The sequence below is a fragment of the Solanum verrucosum genome, unplaced genomic scaffold, assembly GCF_900185275.1.
Source record: "Solanum verrucosum unplaced genomic scaffold, falcon-dt-bn FXZP01000275.1, whole genome shotgun sequence".
Lineage (NCBI taxonomy): Eukaryota > Viridiplantae > Streptophyta > Magnoliopsida > Solanales > Solanaceae > Solanum > Solanum verrucosum.
The window spans coordinates 140,738-165,630 of NW_026020738.1; the positions used below are offsets into that span (position 1 = coordinate 140,738).

The 24,893-nt window shown below is 30.9% G+C and overlaps 2 protein-coding genes across 3 annotated transcripts in view; one reads left to right on the top strand and one right to left on the bottom strand.

Moving 5' to 3' along the window:
• The first annotated feature begins 12,577 nt into the window (after positions 1 to 12,577).
• On the top strand, positions 12,578 to 21,944 carry LOC125812615 (protein ACTIVITY OF BC1 COMPLEX KINASE 7, chloroplastic). The gene is made up of 18 exons (XM_049492098.1): positions 12,578 to 12,970; positions 13,825 to 14,399; positions 14,565 to 14,708; positions 14,845 to 14,970; positions 15,207 to 15,294; positions 15,370 to 15,463; positions 17,350 to 17,443; positions 17,762 to 17,816; positions 17,907 to 17,998; positions 18,103 to 18,273; positions 19,282 to 19,338; positions 19,461 to 19,544; positions 20,548 to 20,632; positions 20,854 to 20,915; positions 20,992 to 21,066; positions 21,164 to 21,268; positions 21,381 to 21,522; positions 21,613 to 21,944. Exons 2-18 carry the CDS (start codon positions 13,839 to 13,841, stop codon positions 21,684 to 21,686), a joined length of 2,109 nt encoding a protein of 702 aa, XP_049348055.1. The 5' UTR covers positions 12,578 to 12,970; positions 13,825 to 13,838; the 3' UTR covers positions 21,687 to 21,944.
• A 391-nt stretch (positions 21,945 to 22,335) lies between these two features.
• The window catches only part of LOC125812618 (pentatricopeptide repeat-containing protein At5g61990, mitochondrial-like), a 72,563-nt gene continuing 70,005 nt past the window's right edge, over positions 22,336 to 24,893 (bottom strand). The window contains exons 1-2 of one of the 2 annotated variants that reach the window (XM_049492103.1): positions 24,558 to 24,699; positions 22,336 to 24,453 (exon numbers count right to left, since the gene is read on the bottom strand). In XM_049492103.1, the coding sequence (XP_049348060.1) occupies positions 23,079 to 24,353 (1,275 nt within the window). In that variant the 5' untranslated portion in view covers positions 24,354 to 24,453; positions 24,558 to 24,699 and the 3' untranslated portion in view covers positions 22,336 to 23,078. Of the gene's footprint in view, positions 24,454 to 24,557; positions 24,700 to 24,893 lie in introns of those variants that run through there. The other variant, XM_049492102.1, reaches the window with a different exon arrangement.

The following is a 24,893-nucleotide window of genomic DNA, read 5'->3' on the forward strand; positions in this document are numbered from 1 at the left end:
TACGATTACCCCTCAAAAAGGTTATAGTTGAATGCATATGCAAAGTTTAAAGTATAAGAGATAAAGTTCCGATTTAAATTTGATAAATTGAGTATTAATGGTTGAAACTAACAAGAGATTATTAAGATAACCCTTGTTTCCAACGATGAATATCGATAATTTGAAGATATCGATCTCCGAACAAGACATATGGCTAAGTCAAGAATCTTGCACAAATAATGAAGATAGCTTGAAAGAATGAAAAAATAATTTATTGTATGTATGTGTTGTGTTTTTGACAAAATTGATGATCTCACTATTTATATAGGGATCATTTTCTAAGAATTGATGGTCTATAATAATTAAATCTCATAACTTACGATAAAATAACCTAACAGATGACATCTATATATATATATAAAAAGCTGAATATGGACAATCGATGTGACACCTCTCTATGGCCAACATTTCCATTTATCTTTTTTTTAAAGTTTTATATTTGTTTTCTATTTTTTATTTGTATTTTAAAAAAACTGAAAGCATTTAAATGAATTACCCAATTAATCATGTTCTTTAAAACTTCCCTCACACTAATATACATTTAAGTAAATAGAACATAAAAAGACAAAAAACTTTTCATTTTTCATAACTGTTAATATTATTTAGCCTATAAAATAAATATATTTGAGTATTTCTAACCAACAACAATGAACTCCTCCTCTTTTCTTCATTTCTTCTTTCCTTATGATGATAAAAGAAGAATATACAGATATCAAATTTCTAGGCCTTCGAATTTCTTTAACAAAAGAGAAAAAAAGAAGTACATCATGATGCTTTCGAAGAAATTGGTAGGAGAAATGTTATATTGAGAGAAAAAATTAATTTGGTTGAAAAATTTATAGGAAGAGTGATTAGTGTATCAAGGGGTAAGATAATTATTTGGAGAAAGAATCCATCTATTTATGGAATTCATATCGAATTAGGAGAAGAATTATGAGTAGAAATTATGTTTTGTGATTTGAAAGGAAACGAAATTAATGTTGATATTATTTCTTTCAACTTAATTATTCTATTAATTCTTTTCTTCTTTTATGTTGTCTTATTTTTTTTATGTGTCTTTAATAAGTTTATTTTATATATACTACGATTGATATTCTAATTATTTATTGATATTTTTTTTGGCATTTTTTTCTAATTTTAAAAGAAAAGATGATCATATTTGAACCATTTCATCATCAATGCTATTAATTTCTTTTACTTTCTTCCCTTAATTTCATAACTAATATTATTTATATCATTTCCTTAAATAGTTTTTTTAATTATTTATTTATTTAAAGAAATAAGTGATTTATATTTAATAATAGCTAAAATAAAAATGTAACGTAATACCCTTTTTAATCTAGCATTGATATTTATTTATTTTTATCAATTGTTTTGACATTTTCTTATATTTTTATTAAAATAATTACTAAAAAATGAAGTTACTCTTCCAAAAGAATTATGCCTCAATATTTATTTTATTTTTTTGGCCTTTTTACTAAATTTAAAAGACTGAAAAATTTTATATAAAAAATGACCACAATTAAGTCCTACTATATGCTATTGATTTCTTTTACTTCATTTCCCTTAATCTCATCATTAATACTATTATTTATATTATTTTCTGAAATCACCTTTTCTCCTTTCTTTGTTTATTTTATTTCAATTATTTATTCCTAGAGATAAGTTATTATTATAACTTAACAAGAATAGCTAAACAAAATTTAGAGAATTATTTATTTATATCAATTATTTTGAAATTTATAATATATATATATATATATATATATATATATATATATAAATTCTTAGTCTAGCATTTGATATTTATTTATTTATATCAATTATTTTTACATTTTAAATACATTTTATTAAAATAATTCCACAAAAAATGAAGTTACTATTCCAAAAATAATTACTCATCGATATTCATTTTATTTTAATGACGTCTTTCCTAATTTTAAAGGACAGGATAATTAATCTTAAATTTGATAAAATATAAAAAATGACCATATATAAATCCTACCATCATTAGTGCTATTAACTTCTTTTACTTTCTTCCCTTAATCTTATTATTAATGTCATTTATATTATTTCCTTAAATCACTTCTTTTCTTTTCTATTTTTTGTTTTTTATTTATTTGTTTATTCCTAGAAATTAGTTATTATAACTTTATACGAATTATATTTATATATATATGTCATAAAAGCATTTCTCCTGCTAATGATTTATAGTTATATGTAATAATATCTAAAATAAAAAATGTGATAACACCCTTCTTAGTCTAGAATTGATATTTGTTTATTTATGTATATCAATTCTTTTGATATTTTTTTACACATTTTTACTAAAATAAATGCTCAAAAATGAAGTTACTCTTCAAAAAAAATTATGCATCGATATTTATTTATTTTAATTACATTTTCCTAATTTTTAAATACTGAAAAATTTACATTAAATTTTATAAAATATCAAAAATAACCATATATAATATCTATGATCATTAGTGCTATTAATTTCTTATACTTCCTTCCTTTAATCTCATCATTAATATTATTTATATTATTTCCTTAAATCACTTATTTTCCTTTCTTTCTTTTGTTTTTTTTCCTTTCCTTTTAATTTTTTATTCCTAGAAATATGTTATTATAACTTAATAAGAATTGCAAAAACTAATTTTACAGAATTTGCTTTGCCTTTTTTTTAATAATATTATATACTACCATTATTGTATAATATATAATAATAATAATAATAAAGCTAAAATAAAATTATGAATCAATAGTTATTTTATTTTAATTACATTTTTCCTAATTTTTAAAGACTGGAAAATTTACATTAAAATTATATAAAATATCAAAAATAACCATATATAATTCCTATGATCAATAGTGCTATTAATTTCTTTTACTTCCTTCCCTTAATCTCATCATTAATATTATTTATATTCTTTTCTTAAATCACTTATTTTCTTTTCTTTCTTTTGTTTTTTTTCCTTTCCTTTTATTTTTTTATTCCTAGAAATATGTTATTATAACTTAATAAGAATTGCAAAAATAATAAAATTTTGAACAATATTTATACTATCATTATTATATAATATATAATAATAATAATATATAATAAAAATAAGAATAAAGCTAAAATAAAAAAGTGACGTGACACTCTTCTTAATTCAACATTCATATTTATTTGTTAGAACTAAAACACAATTTCGAAAATTAATGCTATAAATGTTTCTTTCCTTATAAGTACCATTCTCTCTCTCTCTCTCTATATATATATATATATATATATAATTTTATAGAAGTTTTCGGTTTTTAAATTTATTTTTTTCAAAAACTTTGAACGTGTTTGGGAAATACAAAAAGTGCTTAATTGATTATTTTAAAAGTCAAAAATTGAATGTTTCCAACCTATGATTTCTATATATCCTTTTAACTTATAAGCTACTTAAGACAATTCATACAAACACCCCCTTATATTTAAAAGCACAAACCTTGTGTGGAAACAAACAAACAACATTTGAAAATTATATTGAAATTCTATAATTTTTAAAGGTTATTACGGTGCCAATTCTTTGCTAATATTTCCTTTTTCCTTTTGAGTTTTTCATTAGGTCATTACTCACTTTGTTTGTTTTTTAATATCGATTTTGAATAGCATGTTATGGTAATTTTTTATGGGTTACATAGTGTTTAAAATAAGATTTAATGAGCAATTGACGTGATAGCAAATAAGGGGAAGAAAGAATGTAACGAGTAAAGTAGATGCGAAATATTATTCTTACAATTTTTTTCATTCGAAATGTGATTTTAAATATGCAAAGCCCATTTTCAATTTCAACATCCCTAAAATGACTTTCGTATCTTTTAAGTAGGTATTCAGACATAGATTTGAAAAAGTAAATAATGTTATTTGTTTTTTTTTTGACGAGGCATATCCAATTCAAAAAAATAATTATCTTTTCTTCTGATTATTTTTATGGTGTTTCACCTTATTTTGATGATTTATTTATTTTTGGTATCATTTGTTGATATGTAAAAGAAAAAGTTGCTAGTCCAAGTTATAAAATATTATTGGTTTCAATTTATTTTTTAAAATACTAATATACCGCGCAAAGAGCGGTTCAGTTCAGAATAATGCGTGACACACTCTAGCTCAATTGCGTTGGATTTTCCGCGACTCTTTTTATCCTTTTTAATTAAAATCAATTCTGACTCTCTTTTTTCTTTTTTTCTTTAATTTAACAAAGAAAAAACCATACATGCATCGATGACAGTCTATAGAGGCAACTTGACATGCAAATATGCAGAGAAATTAAAGGCGTTTTGGGTTTGGAATTATGTACAAGGACTATTAAAGGTGACTCTAAATCTAGTAAGTAAATACAGATAGGAAAAGAGGTTCCATTATGAGTCATAATTAATAGTTATTGAAGTTGATGGACCAAGACATGCAAATTTCCACGTTATCACGTGTATGTCACAATCTAATACACGTCGTTTGGTAGTTAATTAGATTTATGTTGGTATTAGTAATGTAGGATTTGTATTAATTATTTTATCTTCTATCCTACATAAAATAACGTATAATCTACATAAATATCATAGTGTTAAGAGTTAATTACATTATTTCTCTACTATTTTCCAAATTACAAAAATCTCCTAAAATTTATGGATTCCGGATACAACACGAATTTCGGATACATCACTAGACATTCAGATACATAGGGGACAGATGTATCCGAGAGGGGAAGAATGTATTAGAGAAGGGATAAGACATCCGAATACATAAGGAAGGAATGTATCCGAGAGGGGAAGAATGTATTAGAGAAGGGATAAGACATCCGAATACATAAGGAAGGAATGTATCCGAGAGGGGAAGAATGTATTAGAGAGGGGAATGATGTATCCGAGAGGGAAGGAATGTATTAGAGAGGGGAAGGATGTATCCGAGAGGGAAGAAATATATTAGAGAGGGGAAGGATGTATCAACAGAGAGGGAGATAGAGATGTATTAGCGAGAGCGCAGAGTGATGTATCCAAGAGGGGATTTTTGAAAAATTTTAAATAGTAGGAAATTTTAGAGATTATATATGGTAAAATAAAATGTGTATTAAGGTAATTTTTCCTAAAGTAATACATATATTCTTTCATAACTTATACATATATTAGTTATGAGAGTTTCAAAATTATCGACCAAACGTCACCTGAATAACACAAACGTCGTATTATTTTATATCTACCTACCAAACGTCGTATAAGTTATATGCAAATTAATAAATGAATAACACTAACCTTATCCAGCTACCAATGACCCCTTAATTTTATATTTTTTTTTATCTATATACGTACGTATATTTATGCATGGTTAAAGATATAATTCTCTTTGAAATTGTACATAATTAATTAAGAATGTGGAGAATATTTTTATAGACAAACCTTTTTTTAAAAAATAATTGTAATGCATGTTATTTTTAATATACTACACTAAACTAAACAGTGAAATAATATCATCATAACCGACCGATCTCTACATTACTAATAAACATTATTGTTATACACTTTATCAAATGACCCTTAAAAGTGATAATGAAATGTTGTTTGTTAATCATTTGAATTAACAAATGTTGTCACAATATCATTTCTTTTAAAATGGAGGGAGTAATCAATTTAGAGTTATCGTGAGAAAGTGAAATATGATGCAATGAAGAAATAAAATTGATTATTGTATGCATCAACATGACTAATTAATAGGACTTTCTGAACAATTTCAGAGAAAAATGACCCTTGAGTATGATATGAAAACTAAAAATAAATACTTCTTCTTTCGTTTCGATTAGTTGTCACATTTTATTTTTCGAAAGTTAGTTTAATTAATTTTTTCGGCAAATTTAAATTGAATTAGTTTAATATTTTAAAATTATAAATTACAATTTTTTTCATATTAATATGATGAAAAAATATATCTTAAAATGTTTGTCAAAATTCATATCGCTTGACTCTTAAAAGAAATTGTGACAAGTATTTCGAAACAGAAGAAGTACTTGCACTATCTCAATTGAAGTGCTTTTTTTTTGTCATTCTCAAAAAGAGTGTTCTTTCTATATGTAGTAAGTTTTTCAATTTCAATGTCCTACCTGATAAGTTTAAGATCACAAAATTTTAAAAACTAAATACATTTTTTAATTAAAAACACATTATTCAAACTTCCTTTATTTCTTAAACTAGTATACGTACCCGTGCATCACGCGGTTAGTTGATAAATGTAATCATAAATATTGATTTATTGATAATTTTAAAATTTAACTTGTTATAAAGATAATATTGTTGAGAGAATGTTAATTTGCAAATTGATATGTTATAATATAATATATATGTAAATGAATCAATATATACGCTTAATTCATTGTCTAAATTTGACAATAATAATATAAAGTTAATTTTCTATTACCATTGCTATCGAAGAAATAGAGACAAAATTGAGAAGCTCTTAGCATTATCAACAGATAATGAATTAATGACTAAGCACTTGATTTTGAGATTTTTTCATTTTATCTCTACTTTTGTTTATAAAAAAAATATAATTAAAATTCAAGTTATCACTAATGTAAAACAAAAAAAATCATAATTATGTAAATCGTAATTGTAATTATGTCTTACATAATCATGCTATTATTAAAGAACATCTGAAATGTATGCGTTAATAATTTCATAAAAAAAGAGATAATATATCTCTCTCTATATATATAAAAGAAATTATAACTATGAAAAATAACCGTAACATGTAGTGATAAATTATTTTTCTATACTGACAAATTCTCTAAACTTAATCGATACATTATACATTTAATCTAGATATAATAAATTAAATTTACACAATTCAAGAGAAAAAAGCTTAACAAAATAAGTTAAATTAAAGCAATGTATAAGAAGTCCAACAACTTTTTATAGTCAAATTTATGCACAATATAATCAAACTAAGACGCTTAATTAATTGAGAATAAATTAAAGTAGTTATTTCCACTTTGATTCTCTTGGGAATATATATGTGGATGACTAAGAAAGTAGATTCTGCATCAATTAATTAAAGTTCTTTTATGGGAATCCATGAAGCCCTTTAAAGTAAGTAATGGTAATAATTCATATGGATTTCAAGATAGGGAGAAGGGCCTAAAATGTCCCTTAACTATTTGAATTGGTATAAAACTATCAACATTCATCTTTGGGCCTCCAAATACCTCAGACGTCAATTTTTGGCTCAAAACTACTCTTATGTCTAACGGATCATACTCATAAGGTGGATGGAGGGGAAGTTTGTACCAAATCTCATAGTTTGAAGGCATTTTAGGCTCTTTTTTCGTTAAAATAATTTGAAATTACTTAATATATATGAGCTCACATACTTGACTTGATTTTTAATTTAATAGTAAATTAAAAATAAAAAAAGGTTAGGCATCTACTCTCTACACTCCTACCCTCCCCCCCCCCCCCCTCCTTCACTTTCAATCTCTTCCATTTTTTTTTAATTTGGATCATGTTCACCATTTTTTTTTTCAATTTATGACAAACAAGAGAGAAAAAAAGGAGGAAATAATGATGACACTCATATATAAATAATTAGCTCAATAAAAGATGATTTAATTAAGCAAATATGTACGAATACTACTTTTTTTTGTATGTACCTAAAATTCAAAATAAAATAATATAAATAATCATTTCTCCTATCACAACCCCCATCCCACCATGACAACAATACAAATTAAAAGAATATAAACATGTGAGTTCATTTCGAGTTTGAGTCCCAAATATCCTAATTAATAATAAGAGATTAGAAAAATGAATAAAAAGAGAAAATGAACAAGACATTTGGATAATTGGTAGAAAATTTAATATTTATAAAAATAATAATTTTTTTAGATGGACAATCAATCGGGGTGAGTAAGGATTTTAGTTGGATCCTCATTTATGAGTCCAATTATAATATATTGGGGGTTGATTTAAAATATGTCAATAGGAAGATATCATGAAATTAATTATTTTTTTCAATATTATTTTCAAGTGTATCGGATCAAAATATGACTTATGTGGTTTTATAAAAAAAAAAAATTATTAAAATTTGCTTTTTATTATTTAGTTGAGAAGAGTTTAACTTTGGACCAGTCATATTAGGCAGCATAATAAATAAATATTTAATAGTTTTACTTTAATGGAGTTATTAAAAATAAGGGCAAATATGAGCCAAAAGATTAACATTGAGGATGTTTTTGAGCCAAAAGGTGGACGTCAAGGATATTTTAGGGTCGAAAAGTGGATGAATGGTAGTTATGTACCAATTCAAATAGTTGAGGGGAATTTTAGGCCCTTCTCTGTTCAAGATATTACTTAGGGAGGTAAAGAATGCTAATTGCTCTTTAGAACTATATATAACAGGAAACTACACAAAATATATTATTATTTATGCTAATTACATGCTGAAATAATAGTTTTTCAAATTACTTTTTTTTGCTAAAAAAATATATGTATTTGACAGAAGAGATACATGTATATTTTGATATATGCGAGTCAAATTAGGTGAAATTTGTTCCTGATACACTGTATCTAAATATGATTCACATGTATTTGGAATATATTGACTTTTTCACTCGCCTCTGTCCTCTCTCCTCTCTCGCTCGCTTCATACCCTCTCTTGTCCATCTCCATCTTTATCTCTTTATCTCTATTTCAAAATGTAATTGAGTGTTACAATATCATGTATTTGGGTATTCACTATCAACTTCATGTATCTGTGCATTGAAAATCAATTTCATCTCATGTGTCCAATATCAATTTCATTAGTGTATCCAGTATCAAATATTTGGTGTATCCATGCACAAATACATATAAATCTAATGTCAAATATACATGTATCTAGCATCAATATATGCAATATACATTCATTAGTGTATCCATGCACAAAACAATTATGTATACATATTTAATAAAGAGCAACTTACAAAAATAACTATATTTATAGGGTTAATGAATAACAATAGCTATAAATATGCTATTTACAATAAATGACTACAATTTATATCACTTTTTCGCTGTATTTTTGTATGGTTTTTTTATTTTTTTTATTTATACATTAATACATCTTTAAGTACAACAAACTAAATAAGCAATTGACTATAAATATAACCCACTATCCTTACATTACGTCCATACAATGAGCAACTTTTCATAATTAACTTTATAACTGAAAATTACTCATTTAAAGACATATCATATCATATTCTTTATCAGTTTAACAAAAAATGTGATACATCATACTCAATTTTCTTGTTGTCTCCATAATTCTTATTCTGGCGTCGTGAAGGCATTAATAATTTTTTTTTGTTAATTCAAGTTATTGTATGTAAGCAAATTGTTGAATTTGTGAATGAAGGTTAAGTATTTCAATTTTGAATTAGGTGAACTACATGGCAAAAGATACACTAGTTGTTAAACAAAAAATGAATACACCAATATAGAATACAATGAATACGTTGTTGTTAAACACAAAAATGAATACGTTGAATACAACTATACTTGTATTCCCTAATCAACTTTTTATCTTGGATATAGTACTTATCTATCTAGATATAACTGTAATCGCAAATCAGCATTTCAACTTGTGCTTATATAACAATACAAGTATCTATGTATATAAATATGGATACATTTCAACACTGTTGTTAAGCAAAAATATGGATACATTAGACAAACGAGCAAAAAAGATATAATTTGTGGGTATAAAACTATATAAGTATGGATACATTAGACACATGAGCAAAAAAATATACAATTTGTGGGTATCAAACTGTATAAGTATTCTTGTAAATAAAATTTTGAAAAGGCCAACAATATTGTATTGATGTATCCAGCTATACTTGAATTCCCTAATCAACTTTTTAAATTTGACAGAGTACTTATGTATTCAAATATAATTGTATTCATAGATCAACAATTCAACTTGTGGTTATATAATAATACAAATGTCTATGTATATAAGTATTCTACTATATACAAAATTGACAATCAAAGAACCCTTAATCTTTTTTTTGTTCATGTTCTTCTTGTACTCATTTTTTAACAACTATATACATACGAAATCAAATTTTCTAACAATTTCAATACAAGAGGACAATCCATAATATAATGACAATAGCACACAATACACGTGTTGAGATATATAAGTAAATGACATTAAACTAAAAAAAATAAAGCATACAAATCTCAATTTCATTTTCCTCTTGTTCCTGCTCGACTGCTCTTTTTTTCACACCCACTTGAATCACAAGATTAGTTTTCACTTTTGAGCCTTTTTTCCTCTTTACTAATTTTGCATGTTTGATTTCTTCAAGCAGATTTAAACGTATATGGTCATTAACTTTTTTGTTCTTCTTTCATTCTCCATTGCAGCAATAGAGCCTGAAATTTTGACTTGTTCTTGAGTAATACACAAATCAAAAGAAGGTAGTTCATCCAGCAATTTGTCAAATAAATGTATATCTCTCGTAACTCTCCTCGAAGTATCAATTTCAGCCATTAAAATGGATAAACAAATTCTTGAATCAAAACCCTATGAAAATAGAAGAAAGTGTAGATGTGTAGATATATAATGTTCATAAAAATGAGATAAATATGCAATTAGAAGATATCTGATGGATACAAAATCACAAAAATCGCTCCTACAGTGATGTAATGGATCTTGAATTTGAATGAATTTGGGGGGAAAAAATCAGAAAGTATGTGATGTAGGAATATTGATGAAAGAGAAAATTTTGATGATGGTAAACATGGGAAAAGATCACAAATGTGTCTGCCATAATTAATTAGGCATTCAATAATTACTTTTCTATTTAATATTTATTTATTATATTAAATATATATATAAAAAATTATTTATTTGTACATAATTAACTTTGCTATTTATAGTCTAATTATATCCATATAACATGAAAAAAATAAAACGTGGTTATTTTGCTTGAATATATATGAATGTTTGCCATATTCTGAAGTTTTTTCCTTTAATAAACTTTTTAATACAAATATACATTATTAAGCAAAAGTTACTGAGTTTGTGACAACTAAAAATAATAAAAAGCAGATTCCTATCGATAATGTGATGAAAATTATTAAGTAGATGGCACGTAAATATTGGCTAAATTTGCTAGCTAGTGTCATAAAGATGTTGTTTTGTAATACAATGGGCCAGTTCATAGCAAAATTGTCTTCAATATCCGTTCACTTCCAATTAGATCCAAAGAAAAAAAACCTCACACAACAAGTGTGCTTTGTCATTCATCCGGTCTCTTGTAATTGCTATCAAATTCTTTGTGAGTGAGGATACTTTTATTTTGGGAGTCTTACATGAGCTGCTCTCAATCCTGCTCTGCTTTATACTAAGAGAGTGTGGTTGGGTCTGACTCCGTTATAGGGCTAGTATGCCGAGCAACAAATATAGTTTTAGAAAAATATTTAGTATTTTTGAGAAAAATATTACTATTTCATATGATTTTATGTGATATCGTTTTACTTGGCTCAATAATTCTTAGATATTTGTGTGATTGTAATTTTATTAATGATAAAATAGAAATTTGATTTTTTTTTATCATAGTAAGATGACATATTTTTTTGAACAACTAAACGGAAAAAATGTCATGTAAAATTCGTGTGATGATCCTTTTTGGGAAAATTATGCTAAATAACGAATATTTAGCCTATATTAGGTACTATAGCCACAATTTAAGAAAATTGTAATTCGCAACTACAGTTTCCCCAATTCTTGCTATTCGCCTGATTTGTATAAATCTAGAATTTGTATGATTTGGTTCCAGATTGTATAAATTCAAAATTTTGTGCATACTTTCCATAGCTTTTTGTATACGATTTACCAAAAAATCATAATAAATTACCTTGTTTATCAAGCGAAATATACAAACAAAATTTTGAAAAAATTCTAAATATATAAATACACAATTTGTAGATACTTAACCTATTTGTATATTCGCAAACAAAATATACAAACGAACATAAATATACAAATTGCAACCTCCATGGCAAACAAAACTATAGTTATAAAGTCTTATTATGTCTATTATATTTGCTATTTCTAAAAATAAAAAAAAAAAAAAAAAAATTGGGGTTAGGGAAAAAGGGAAATGTGGAGGGAATTACAATGTGGAAATCACCTCTCCCGAACAAAGCGAGAGTTCATATAACCAACCAACTAATTGATTGTTTTTTTACCTCCAAAAAAATATATTTTGTGTTGATTTTTGTTTTTTTGGTTTCCCACCCGGTGTCCGATATCCACATTGAAGCCCGACTAAATTCAAATTCTCGTCGAAAAGTCTCACATTGGAGGTAAAATGCTCCCTAACAGAAGTTATCCTCAAGGGGCTCAAACTCGAGACCTGGTTAAGGATGAAGGAGTACCACTAACCTTTGTTGGTCATTGTGTGTTTGATTTTTATAAGTGAGAAAAATAGTGAAAGGGTGAGTTGTAAGGAGTGTAAATAGAACACGTCAGAGAAGAAGAAATCAGGTGGACAAGAAGATCCACCAATAAAAATGGTGGTGCAAATTTAATATTCCATTTTCTCTTCTTTGTCTGTTTGTTCCTCAAAACCCCATATTAGTACTACTAAAGAAACTCCATAAGAAGGAAGAAAAATTGGAACTTTATGAAAGTGAATGAATTAACTGAAAAGAAACAAAAATATCAAACTGAGTTGCCAAGAGTGCACGCCAAGTGTTTGTTCTTTTTACAGCTTTCTTTTTTAAGCATTAGAAGAGCAAAGCAAGTGACCTAACAATTTATTTGTGGTCCACAAGAATTTGGTTAAAGATTGATTGACAATTTAAGAGAGTTCTGATTTTGATTCTTGTTGTTGTGCTTAGCTTCTTCTTCTTGCTGCTCATTGTAAGTGATATTGCTCTCTTAAAAGTATTATATTTTGAAGTCTAATGCATATTTTGGTAAGTGGGGTGGGAAAAGTTTTGACTTTTTTTCTTCGTACAATTGCTATGATGGGATTTGTGTGAAAAACTTTAGAGTGATAGTCCAAGATTGACTTTTTTCCTATTTTTGTTGTTAACAGAACCTATTATTCCCTTTTTCATGGTTAACATGTTCATTTGGTTTTCACTGACTCTCAATTATTGATGTCTATGTTTGTATTGTCTGCTGTTTTTGATCAAGAACTTATTCTGGTAAGTGTGAAGTTTACGGTTCGATGGAATGTTCCTGAATAGAGGAATGGATATAGGGGGTTACGAAATTGAATCCGAATGTGAGATTGAGGAGTAGTAAATTGACTACTATCCTGACTGAATGAAAATGTGTCAAGGGGATGCAGTATTTAGTTCCTGGAGATAGGGGTTGATGAATTTGAACATGTAAAGGGAAGAAATTATCCATCTAACTGTGGCTGTTTGAGCAAATTTGAGTGATCAATTAAAGATAGCTGGGAAAGAATAATGGTTATAAAGTAGGCTAGTGATTAGGTAATGAAGTAAATTTTGGGTATTTACATGACCAAATTTATCACTGGCATAGTTGGGCAGTAGTACTAGTATTTCTCCTTCAAATTGCTCGGAAAATGTAAAATGTTTTAATGGCTACCATGTACAACTTTTTTGTATAAATACATTGATTATCTTTACTTGATTATTGATGCAATAGCTCTTTCTTAACTACCAGCAGTGAAAGAGTTGAAATTTGTTTGTTGCTGGCTCTAATAAACTTTTTTGATCTCTTTATTGGCTCATGTTCAGGTTATATACCATAAATGGCGGCAATGTTGGCTTCTCAGAGCTGTTATTGCCGCAGAGGAGAATTGATAAATCATGGAAGCAATGTAAACAACCTCAGTTTTTCAGGCACAATCTCTATCCTATTTTTGTCGAAATTTGATAGAGAATCTGGTAAATCATGTAGAAAGATTCACCGGCTAAAAGTGCATATGCAACAGACTGAGTCCCCTGAAAAAGTAGGTATAAATGGTCGTCCTGTTAAAATGGTACCTACAAGTGAAGTGACAAAGAGAATGGCACCATCTGTAAATGGTTCCACGGTTGTTAATGGTTCCACACAGAGAATCAATGGAGCAAATCTAGTTAAGCAGGTTCCTACTCCAGCCCCTGCAAAGAAACAAAAATCTAAAGAACTTCTGCCTGCTGAAGATCTAAAGGTTTTACCTTCAGATGAAGGTTTCAGCTGGGCTAATGAGAATTATAACTCCATCCAAAGAAGTATAGATGTGTGGTCCTTTGTCCTTTCGCTACGGGTGCGTGTTTTCTTGGACAATGCGAAATGGACATATGTGGGTGGCTTTACTGAAGATAAACAGGTTGGTTTTTTCTCTTTTCTTTATTTAATTTGCATTGATATTTGAGGGTAACCCAGTACCAAGTATGGAGAAAAAATCATGCAATGATACTCACTTATTCCTTCTTTGTCTTCTCGGATTATGTGATTCTATGAGCACTATGAGTAATGAGCTTCGTTCCTGCAGAAAGTGAGAAGACGTGGAACAGCTTCATGGTTAAGAGAATGCGTGCTGCAGCTTGGTCCTACATTTATCAAACTTGGGCAGTTATCCTCTACTAGATCTGATCTATTTCCTCGAGAATTTGTAGATGAGCTTGCTAAGTTGCAGGTATAACTTACCTTCTTTCTGAGAAAGCAAACATTATCTCCTCAATTACTTGCACAATTGCCTATGTATTAGTTCACACTTGAAATGAATTATGCTAGCATTGGCTGTGGTGTCGTATTGCTTTGTAATCATTCAGGACAGAGTACCTGCCTTCTCCCCCGAGAGAGCAAAAGAGTTTATTAAAAAGGAGCTGGGAGTTCCAGTTGATATTTTGTATAAGGAGTTTGAAGATCAACCCATTGCAGCAGCTAGTCTTGGTCAGGTGTTTGGTTTATTTATATTTTCTTTATATCTTTAAAGTGAACTGTATTCTTTTAGCTCTGATTTCTTAAAAAATATTATCTAGTGCATCAGCTTTGTTGAGATGAAGCCCATCAACTTTGATGAAATGAAGCACAAAATGGTTACCTTTTAGATTGTAGCCAGACTTTAGCAACCTGGTCCTCCATAATACTACATGTAATTCGTCCTGATTTTTTGTTTGTAAAATGCTCTTAGGTGCACCGGGCTATCTTACATAGTGGAGAGAAAGTTGTTGTAAAAGTTCAGAGACCCGGCCTAAAGAAACTATTTGACATTGATCTGAGTAAGTATTATGCACTAAAAATGTTAGCCAGTCGTGTTTACTGCTTACTGAGTTTAATATTCTCTTTTGATTCAGGAAATTTAAAGTTGATCGCAGAGTACTTTCAGAAAAGTGAAACTCTTGGTGGTCCAACTCGCGACTGGATAGGAATATATGAAGAATGTGCTAAGTAAGCCAGAATATTCTAATCCATGTTCTTACAAAAGCTAGACGTAGTGGCAATTACTATAAGAAGTAATTATGTCCACTTTGTGCTATTTACTCAGCCTACTTTCCTTTCTAGTCTACCAGAATATATTGAACCTTTTGTCAAAATTACAATTTTTTCCTTCAGCAAAACTAAGCTGACGCCAGATATTCAATTATTTCTTTAGCCTGATCTGACATTTTTACAAGGAATCATCTCTCTTCTATGAATTTCCAGTCTGTAACTACTGTTAACTATCTCCTGCCCAACCTTATCTCTTGCTGAATAAGATGAACAATTCAAACCTTTCCTTTCATTCTAGCTAAGGAAGCCATACAACTGGTGCTGAAGGAAGTGATATTATATAGTTCTTGAATCCCTTCCATTGATATTTTGATGTGTGTAGAATAACACTATTTGGTTGAGCTAAAAGGGGAAACAATTGAAATATATTACAAAATGGACAAAGGGTTCGGGATATCTCATTTGTTCTATAACCTTACAAAAGTTGTAGAAGTAAAGGTCGAAAGGGGGTGCAAACTGAGTTGGAAAATGTTTGTGTGTGTTGGGATGGGAGGGCTGTAGGTCTGTCCAAAAGCCGTACCCACCTTTAAATGTTCTTGGCTTTTCCGTTCCTCCACCTATTGCTTGTAAATTATTTTTAGTAACTTCAGTGAAGATAGTGGCAGAACCCCTAATGGACCTAAAGCCTTACAACCAAAACCTTAAAGGTAAAGGTCAGGCGCTCCTTCCTTGGTGAAGCATCTCATTCCACAATGGGAGGTCAAACACATCTGTGCTTTTGGGAGTTTTTATTGTATTCCAAATTATTGTATAAAAGTTGCACACGGCTTTATACCTCCAAACTCATCTGTCCTCCTTTTTTTGTATTTCAAATCATGTATGGTAGTTCACGTATGTTTTAATCACATACAATATTTAAAAAATTCCTAAACATCATGGAAAATAGAAACTGAGGGTCTCTAGTGGTTACGAAGTGGTAAATAGGCGAAGTTAACTTTGTCATTGATTTCAACTAATTATCTGTCAAGATACTTGATGTAGTTTTTAAGTTTTATATCAATCTACTGCTTCAATTGCATATTTGCGGAAAAAGTACTAGCTAATTCTTAATTCAATTCTCAGTTATATGATGAGATTAATACCAACAAATAAATGAGGGGATGATACTTTAGTTTCTTGTTCATATGTAGAGATAGATTCTATAGTGATTGTATGCGCGCACTTGAACTTTATTCATCTTCTTTCTTCTTGTGCAATTATATGTCTTATGTACTTGCTCAATAAAATAGAAGCCTTACAGCATACTTGCTACTTAGAGTCCTATATTTTTCAAGATATCTGCTTCTTTTTCTTTCATCTATTTTTTTTTTGCATATATAGATCATCCATTTCTACAAAATGCTAAAATGTGTATGTTCTTGCTTTCATCCCCCTAAGATGAGAACCGTGGTGAAGTTTTCCTGACTCCATCCCCCCCCCCCCCCTTTTATGTAAAAGGAGAGAGTTTTAGAAAAAGAGGTTTTTAGGATGAAAGATTGGACGAGACAATGTGGCCTCAGAGCCGATAATGGTTCAGAAGTCAAACTTCTGGAATACATTCTGTTATCTGTCAGACTTTGATTCTTAGTTAGAGCTGCTTTACTGAGTATTTATATATCCACTGCTTGTTTCCAGTATTGTCTCTCATAAGCTTATTGCTTATTCAGTCTTTAATAAATCGCCCATTTGGTTAATATTTAATTTTATTCAATGCTAAACAATGTCTAAACCGCAACCCTCTGATAAATAAGAAATGAGTAGAATATATTTCAATCTGCTAAAATTTGTCTTCATGAAAATTTCAGGATATTGTATGAGGAAATTGATTATATAAATGAGGGCAAGAATGCTGATAGATTTCGTCGGGACTTTCGGAACATAAAGTGGGTCCGAGTGCCTGTATGTTTCCTTCCGAGATCCGACCCAAACCATTTATATTTTTTCTTCATTCAATTTTCCTTATGTTGTTGTTTTACATTAGCCGTTAATCAGTTAGCCCTTATTTCATCAATCATTTTGTGTGTGTGTGTGGGAGGGGGGGGGGGGGGGGCAGTAGCAAATGCTAATAATAGCTACATGTGGATAAAAGCAAGTTTAAGTAGAAAATAATTTGTACATATCGTGGCTGATTCAGTTCCTATTCTGGTAAAAGAAATTGAACAGGTTCTGTTCCTACTACAGAAAACCTTGTTTATTTATTTTCCTTTCCCAATGTAGTTGGTGTACTGGGACTATACAGCAACAAAGGTTTTGACTCTGGAATACGTTCCAGGTTTCTCTCTTTGCTTTGTTCCTCCTTTTCTTTCAATAAATACTTTCATTCAATTTATCCTGCTTAAGATTCCATTACCTTAATAAACAGGAATAAAGATCAACCAGTTGGATATGATAGATTCACGGGGTTATAGCCGATCCCGAATTGCATCTCGTGCCATAGAAGCCTATTTAATTCAGGTGAGTTAGTTAATTTTGCACTCATTCTGAAATCTTTTGAATCAGATGGGTTAGATGTTATTCCTTTGTATCTGATACTCTTTTCCTGGCCTTATCTTGTGCAGATACTGAAGACTGGTTTTTTCCATGCTGATCCACATCCAGGGAATCTTGCAATTGATGTTGACGAAGCTTTAATCTATTATGATTTTGGTATGATGGGAGACATCAAGAGTTTCACAAGAGAGAGATTACTGGGACTTTTTTATTCCGTCTACGAAAAGGATGCAAAAAAGGTCAGGCCAGTGTTTCTTTTTTGTAGTTTGTAGTAGCACAATTAGGAACCAAATGCATTGTGCTACAGTGGTCTTAGTACAAGCTGGTGCGAATATACCTGCTATCGTTATGGTCCCAACACACACTATATTTTCTTCATATTTATTGAAATTCTTTATTTTTTGCGAGTATGTTGTTATCCTGCTGTCTCCATCAAGAGGTATGCTTCATTCTTTCAGGTTTAACATAGCCATAGGCCATATGTAATTATATGATCAACTAAACATTTGAGGTCAAAATTCTTTCTAAGCAAAACCCAAAATAAATACTTTTGTGTGATTGTGTCATCTCAAGTAGAAAACATTCTCCTTCCATTTTCAACAATTGACAATATAGTAATTCTCTGAAATAATTTATCAAAAAGATTCTCAGTAATATCGTGATTTATTTCAACTTCATATGTTTAGTTAAAGGAATCCATTGCTCATAAGGATAAGTGGCTTCCTGGAATGATGTAACAGTAAAGCACTATTTTCATAAACATGAACATAATTTCCATCCTGGGATAACCTGCTACATGAACTCATTAATTCTAAAGTACTTACAATGCTAGAGAGAATCATAAAGTTGTTGTATTTAGGGTAAGCTGTGCAGTGAAGGATTATATAGAAGTGATTAGATATATTCTTTTAAAAAGTAACTACTCAAAATTTCTTCGACTTAGTCTAGTTAGTTACTTTCAGCTTGACTCTCTTGGAGAGCAAATCTTATAAGACAATCAACCTTTTTCCTCATGTTCCACTGGAATTTACCACCTGTCACCTGCCTCAAAGCAAGACAAATATTGATTGTAAATTCCTTCCGCTTGTAATCGTTGTTGCGGCATTTAAAACTCAGAAGACACAATCTAATCCATCTCTTAGTATCTGGTGGCCAAAAGCATTATTGTGTTTTGTATTAACATATTTTGGAGGAGAGAGAGCTAATTCTTTGTGTATATTAATAAGAGAAATATTATGTCCACACAGGTTATGCAAGGGCTTATTGATCTGGAAGCACTTCAGCCTACAGGAGACATGTCAGCTGTATGTTACATATCCTGACCTCAAAACCCTGCAAAGAAAAGGAAGAAATCACCAATGAATTTAAGGCCTTATCTAAGACTAGTTATCTATTGACACTCCTTAAAACTTTTTGTTCTTCTTAGGTGAGGAGATCTATCCAGTTTTTCTTGGATAACTTGTTGAACCAAAGACCAGATCAGCAGCAGACTTTGGCTGCAATTGGTGAGGTATGCAGAATTTGCAATTTTTCTCTAAAAAAAAGCCAGGTTTATAAGTAATTTTGGCATCTTTTAGCATATTGAAGAGAATAATGTATGGTGGAATTTGATTCAAATATTTGTATGATCCACTCGTTTAAAAAGGCGTTTATGAAGATTGGCCGTAGTGTCTCATGGCTGCCATGTTTTCTTGAAACTACCTTGCCAAGATCCTAAATTGTCTTTTGGAAAGTTTATATCAGCATTTCGAAAATTGCTTTAGGAAATTAGACTGATATATTCCAAATATTTTTATTAAATGTGTACGGATTTGCTTTTCAATACCCTCTTAACTCACTACTATGGAACTAAAGGTATCTTCATGGCTGAAGAAATCCTTAATCTCATGCCCCATGCATACTTATTTGGATTTTTCTTCATCCACCCTTAATAGTTAGTATAACAGTATATTACTTGTGAAGAACTTGAGAGGTTGTTAATAACCTATCAAGGAGTAGAGAACTTAAGAGGTGGCTAATAATATGGAATCTAGTTTACCAACTGTTAGCAGCAAACTAACTTAACAATCAATTAATAAGCAAAAGAAATAAGGTATGTGTGCATTAATTTTAATGGTTTTCTGAATCATTAGCTGTTCTCTGTAGTTTTTGGATTTTAACAATGTTATGAACTATTCCAATAAGAGAGTGTTAAGAAATGAATCTTGGGCCTAACTCAACCCCAAAAGCTAAGCCCATAAGGGGAGGATTTTCCAAGACCATATAAGGAGACCAAGGATCCCTTATCCCACCGATGTGGGACTCCAACATAGAGGAAGGGATGTAATCTGTCAAATTAGCTTCTCACTGTGTGTTGAAGCCACGTTCACTATACTTTTTAACTGACTTGCAAAAACTTGTACTCAAACAAATGCACTGTAGCTACAATACTGAAATTTCAAGAAGTAGAAAGTTAGTTTCACTGCAAACTATCTTTGTGTGTTTCACAATGTAACAAGAGGAAGATAATGCAGGATTTGTTTGCTATAGCAACTGATCAACCATTCCGTTTCCCTTCCACTTTTACATTTGTGCTCAGGGCATTTTCCACGCTAGAAGGTGCAATCTCTCTCTCTCTTTCTCCCTCCCCTTCTCTCTCATTCTGAAAAGCAAGGCAACATCCATTAGTTAAATATAAATGTCAAGATCCTTGACTTTTAACAGTCTAGACTCTTGATATTAATTCCCTTTTTGTCAGTTCGAATTTTTGTGGCTACGATGTTAAATCCACTTATAGATCACTGAACTGAGTGTTTCCATCTCTTGTTGCATTCTTGCAGGAATTGGCTATATATTGGATCCTGATTTCTCCTTCCCTAAGATTGCAGCACCATATGCACAGGTTGAAAGACAACTAACCCGTCTGACAATCAAATCTTAGCCCCTAATGCTCTAAAGTTATTCAATCTGCCCTGCAGGAGCTCTTGGACTTGAGACAGCAGCAGCGCAGTGGTCCACAACTTGTTCAGGAAATAAGGAAACAGGCTAATGATGTACCGTATCAAACCTTTGCTTAACAATTTCTTGTTTTAAGATCCGATCAAATAAGCACGACTGATGTATAAACCATCTACTGTGAAATTCTTCCAGGCACGGACATCCACCATTTCCATGCCTTACAGAGTTCAGCAGATAGAAGAGATCGTTAAACAGCTTGAGTCCGGAGATCTGAAACTCAGAGTTCGGGTCCTCGAGGTAATTAGTCTCATGCAGATCATTTCTCACTTTCTAATACTTCTTGGAAAATTTGTCTCATACAAATCATTTGTCACTTTCTTATACTTCTTGAAATTGTGATCTTTCCAAGTCCGAGAGAGCAGCTCGAAAAGCTACAATTCTTCAAATGGCAACCATGTACACAGTTATAGGGGGCACCCTCCTAAACCTTGGTGTCACTTTTACCAGTCAAGGCAGTCAAATGTTTGCAAATGGATCTTTTATTGGTGCAGGTGAGTTTTTAAGGACCATCTTCAGGTTTGATGAATTTGAATTGCACTTGTTTTTGCTGCCAAAAATTGACCTTATCTTTCTGTATGCAGGTGTTTTCCTGACTCTCTTGCTTAGGTCTATGCAAAGAGTGAACAAACTTGATAAATTTGAGAAAATGATTTAAGCCATTATACATTCCCTTCTCCCCCAGCCTTTTTTTTTTTTTTGGCTTCATTTTCACTTTTTTATTTTTATTATTTTTGTGGGGGAGAGAAGGAGGGGCCAGGGAAGTTGAAATGTGACCTCTTGCAATATTTAGGAACCAATTTTATTATGTGGTGCAAGGAAAAGGGATAATAATGTTCCTCATATTTGTAATTATGTTCATATTTTTGTATAGCAATAAAATTTATGCTTCAAATTAAGAAATGCATGTATATAATTTATATTGCCAATTACTCTCTCTCTCTCTCTCTCTCTCCTGAATTACTCAATGATCCAAATGTATGTTTTTCTATTTTTTTAGTTAGTGTAGGTTGGGTAGGGGGATGTGAAAATTATTTGATCAAACAGCTATAAGTTTTCAAGGATGCCTTGTATTGAACCACTTTGCACTGATGCACAAAAATGGCAACAAAAACTTGATATGGTTAATACAAAATGACCTTTTGCAATACCAAAAGATGTTGAAGGCTCTGAATAAATAGACTTACAAAATTTCATGTACAGAAAATTGAACTATGATCCTACTCAAATGAAATTCCTTTCGTCTCATTTATGATTTATTCGTTCACGAGCAAAAGGAAGATCCCTGTTATAAAACTGGGTCATAAAACCTAAGGTACAGTTATAGAAGCTATAATGGAGGAGAATGTCCCACACAATGAAAAAGACAATCTAAGTGCAGCACTGATTCTGAGTACAAATGCAGCAACAGCTTATTAGAAGGTAAAGAATCTGAACCAAGCAGACATTTGACAAGATAAAAACCAATGGAATGACAAAGTTCAAGTGTTTGCTTCAATAAACTTGCTTTATCATATCATATGAATAAAGGAGGGCAACAATTTGTAGATCCTCCTTAAGAGGGATCCAGCCCACGCGAACTTCTTTACAGACATTATGAATCAGTTTTTCATGATTAATCTATCTATTGTCAGTATCTAGCAGCCTTCCAGATATCATGGTAGTGTATGTGGCACTATTTGGTCCCAAACCTTCTTTTAAGATGATATTGTATATCATTTCAGCACTCTCAGTTTGACCTGCATTAAGCAGCCCAACAATCAAGTGACTGTGAGTATCGTAAGTTTGGACGAATACCTCAGTTTTGCGATTCCTCGTAAAGGGTAAAGGCCTTTTCAATCTCAGAGTGTTTAACAAAATAACAGATGAGAGCTTCTTAGAATGAAACATCAGCAACCAGATTCTTGCCATGAAGTTCTGAAATAACTTCAGCTGCTTCTAGCATTTTTCCATTCACCAAGAGACCACGAAGGAGGACAAGATAGGCCTCCCACAATTCCAAAACCCCCAGAGCAAGCATACTTAAAAATACCCCAAAGACTTGGCTTACCTAACAACTTTTACAGTTCGCACTGATCAAAGCACTATAAACTTCTTTGTTGGGCTTAAACCCATGATGCAGCATCTGCAATAAATATCTTTCCGCATTTTGCAACTGCCCTTTTCGACAATATCCAATGATAAAGGGTTCATAAGTACCCTGGTCAGGGTTTAGGCCTTTATCCAGCATTTCAACCAAGCAACTTTGAGCAGCTTTCATCTTCCGCGTCTCGCAAAGACCCTTTATAAGAATATTGTAATGGGGAGTAGCTGGCACAATCCCATGCTTATGCATTGCCTCCACAACCCCTCTCAACTTCAGTAAGTGGCCTTTACCAGGATAATTCATCAATAAAGTTCTCCACGTATGAGCATTTCGCTTCCCTTTCTTCATTATCAAGTTTGGAAGAGAAGACATAACCGTGTTCGGATCCTTATTGCGGCAGAGACAATCAGTTATCACACAATAGGTTGACTTAACAGAGGCCAGATTTTTCTTCTTCATTTCTTCAAGAAGCTCCAAGGCAGTGGCAACATTACCCCACTGACAATGTCCCTCAATCAACAAGGCATAAGTTGTCGAACCAGGCTTGATACCTTTTCTAGTCATCTCATCCACAAGTTCATTTGCCTTCTCCATCTTACCACACTTGCAGAGCACACGAAGAAGAGTATTGCACAGGGCTAAAGTAATGCCTTTAGCATCCTTAATTTTAAAAGCCTCATCCACATCATCATGTCTCAAGTAACAATCAAGTAAAGCTTCATAAACCATTGCATCAGGCTTCACTCCCATCTCAGACATCTCAGCTAATACCATTATTGCCTCTCTAAATCTATTCGCAGCACAAAGCCCATCAATAAATGTGGCATAAAAATATCGATTAGGGACTAACGACTTGGAAAACATGCTCTTTTTAACCTCAATTGCCTCATCCACATACCCAGCTCTAAACAAACCCTTCATCAAAAATTTGTAGGTAAAATTACTTGAACAAAGACCCTTCTCTTCCATCTCAGCCAATACTTCCTTGGCATCACTAACATTCCCCTCTCTACAATGAGCATCCGCCATACTAGTATACGTAAGGGCATTAAATGTAACATTTGCTTCACGCATTGCATCACAAACTCGCCAAAACAATCTGAAGTTACCATCTTTCAACAGATCCGTCAACAAACGATTACAATACAGCAAGCTAGGGATGCAATCAAGATCATTACTATGAGCAAAAACAACACTAGCAGCTTCAAACAAATACCCTTTCTCCCTATACTTATCCATCAACAACCCAAATACCACATGATCAAATTTTCTCGATTCATCAAAATTTTTACGACAATTATCAATAGATTTCAAAACATCCAAAGGGGGCAAACCAAACCTGATTACATTTTCAAGAACAGAATTAGCAGGACTATACAAATTGTTACTACATAAACGAGCAGCTAAAAATGAGTGAATTTCCAAATCTGACTGAATACCCACTTTGTGTTTTGACCATTGAAAGAAACTGAGGAGGCGTTCAAGATGATTACTCAATTGATCTTGATGAAGAACAGACCGAACCACATATGGGTTTAGCTTATTTTTTAAGCTTGCAAGTTTAATGAGGCTTTTCCATTTCTTGTTTTTGAGAATTTCAGTGAGTTCTTGAATCAAGATTAGGTTGTTCTGAGGAAGATGAGAATTGAAGTAATGTCTGTGAAATGTAGCTTGTTCAATACATCTTGTGATTCTTCCATGAAAAATCCTCCACATAGTTTTCTGGCGATTTTTCAATGGCTATGGAGGATTTGGACGATGGGGTTTTTGTTTTATACT

Bases quoted from the DNA above. Each gene is read 5' to 3' on its own strand.
- LOC125812615 (XM_049492098.1), top strand. From the start codon at position 13,839: ATGGCGGCAATGTTGGCTTCTCAGAGCTGTTATTGCCGCAGAGGAGAA. The intron at 19,339-19,460 runs GTATGTTACATA...TGTTCTTCTTAG, and splicing joins CTACAGGAGACATGTCAGCT to GTGAGGAGATCTATCCAGTT. The intron at 20,916-20,991 runs GTTGAAAGACAA...TCTGCCCTGCAG, and splicing joins TTGCAGCACCATATGCACAG to GAGCTCTTGGACTTGAGACA.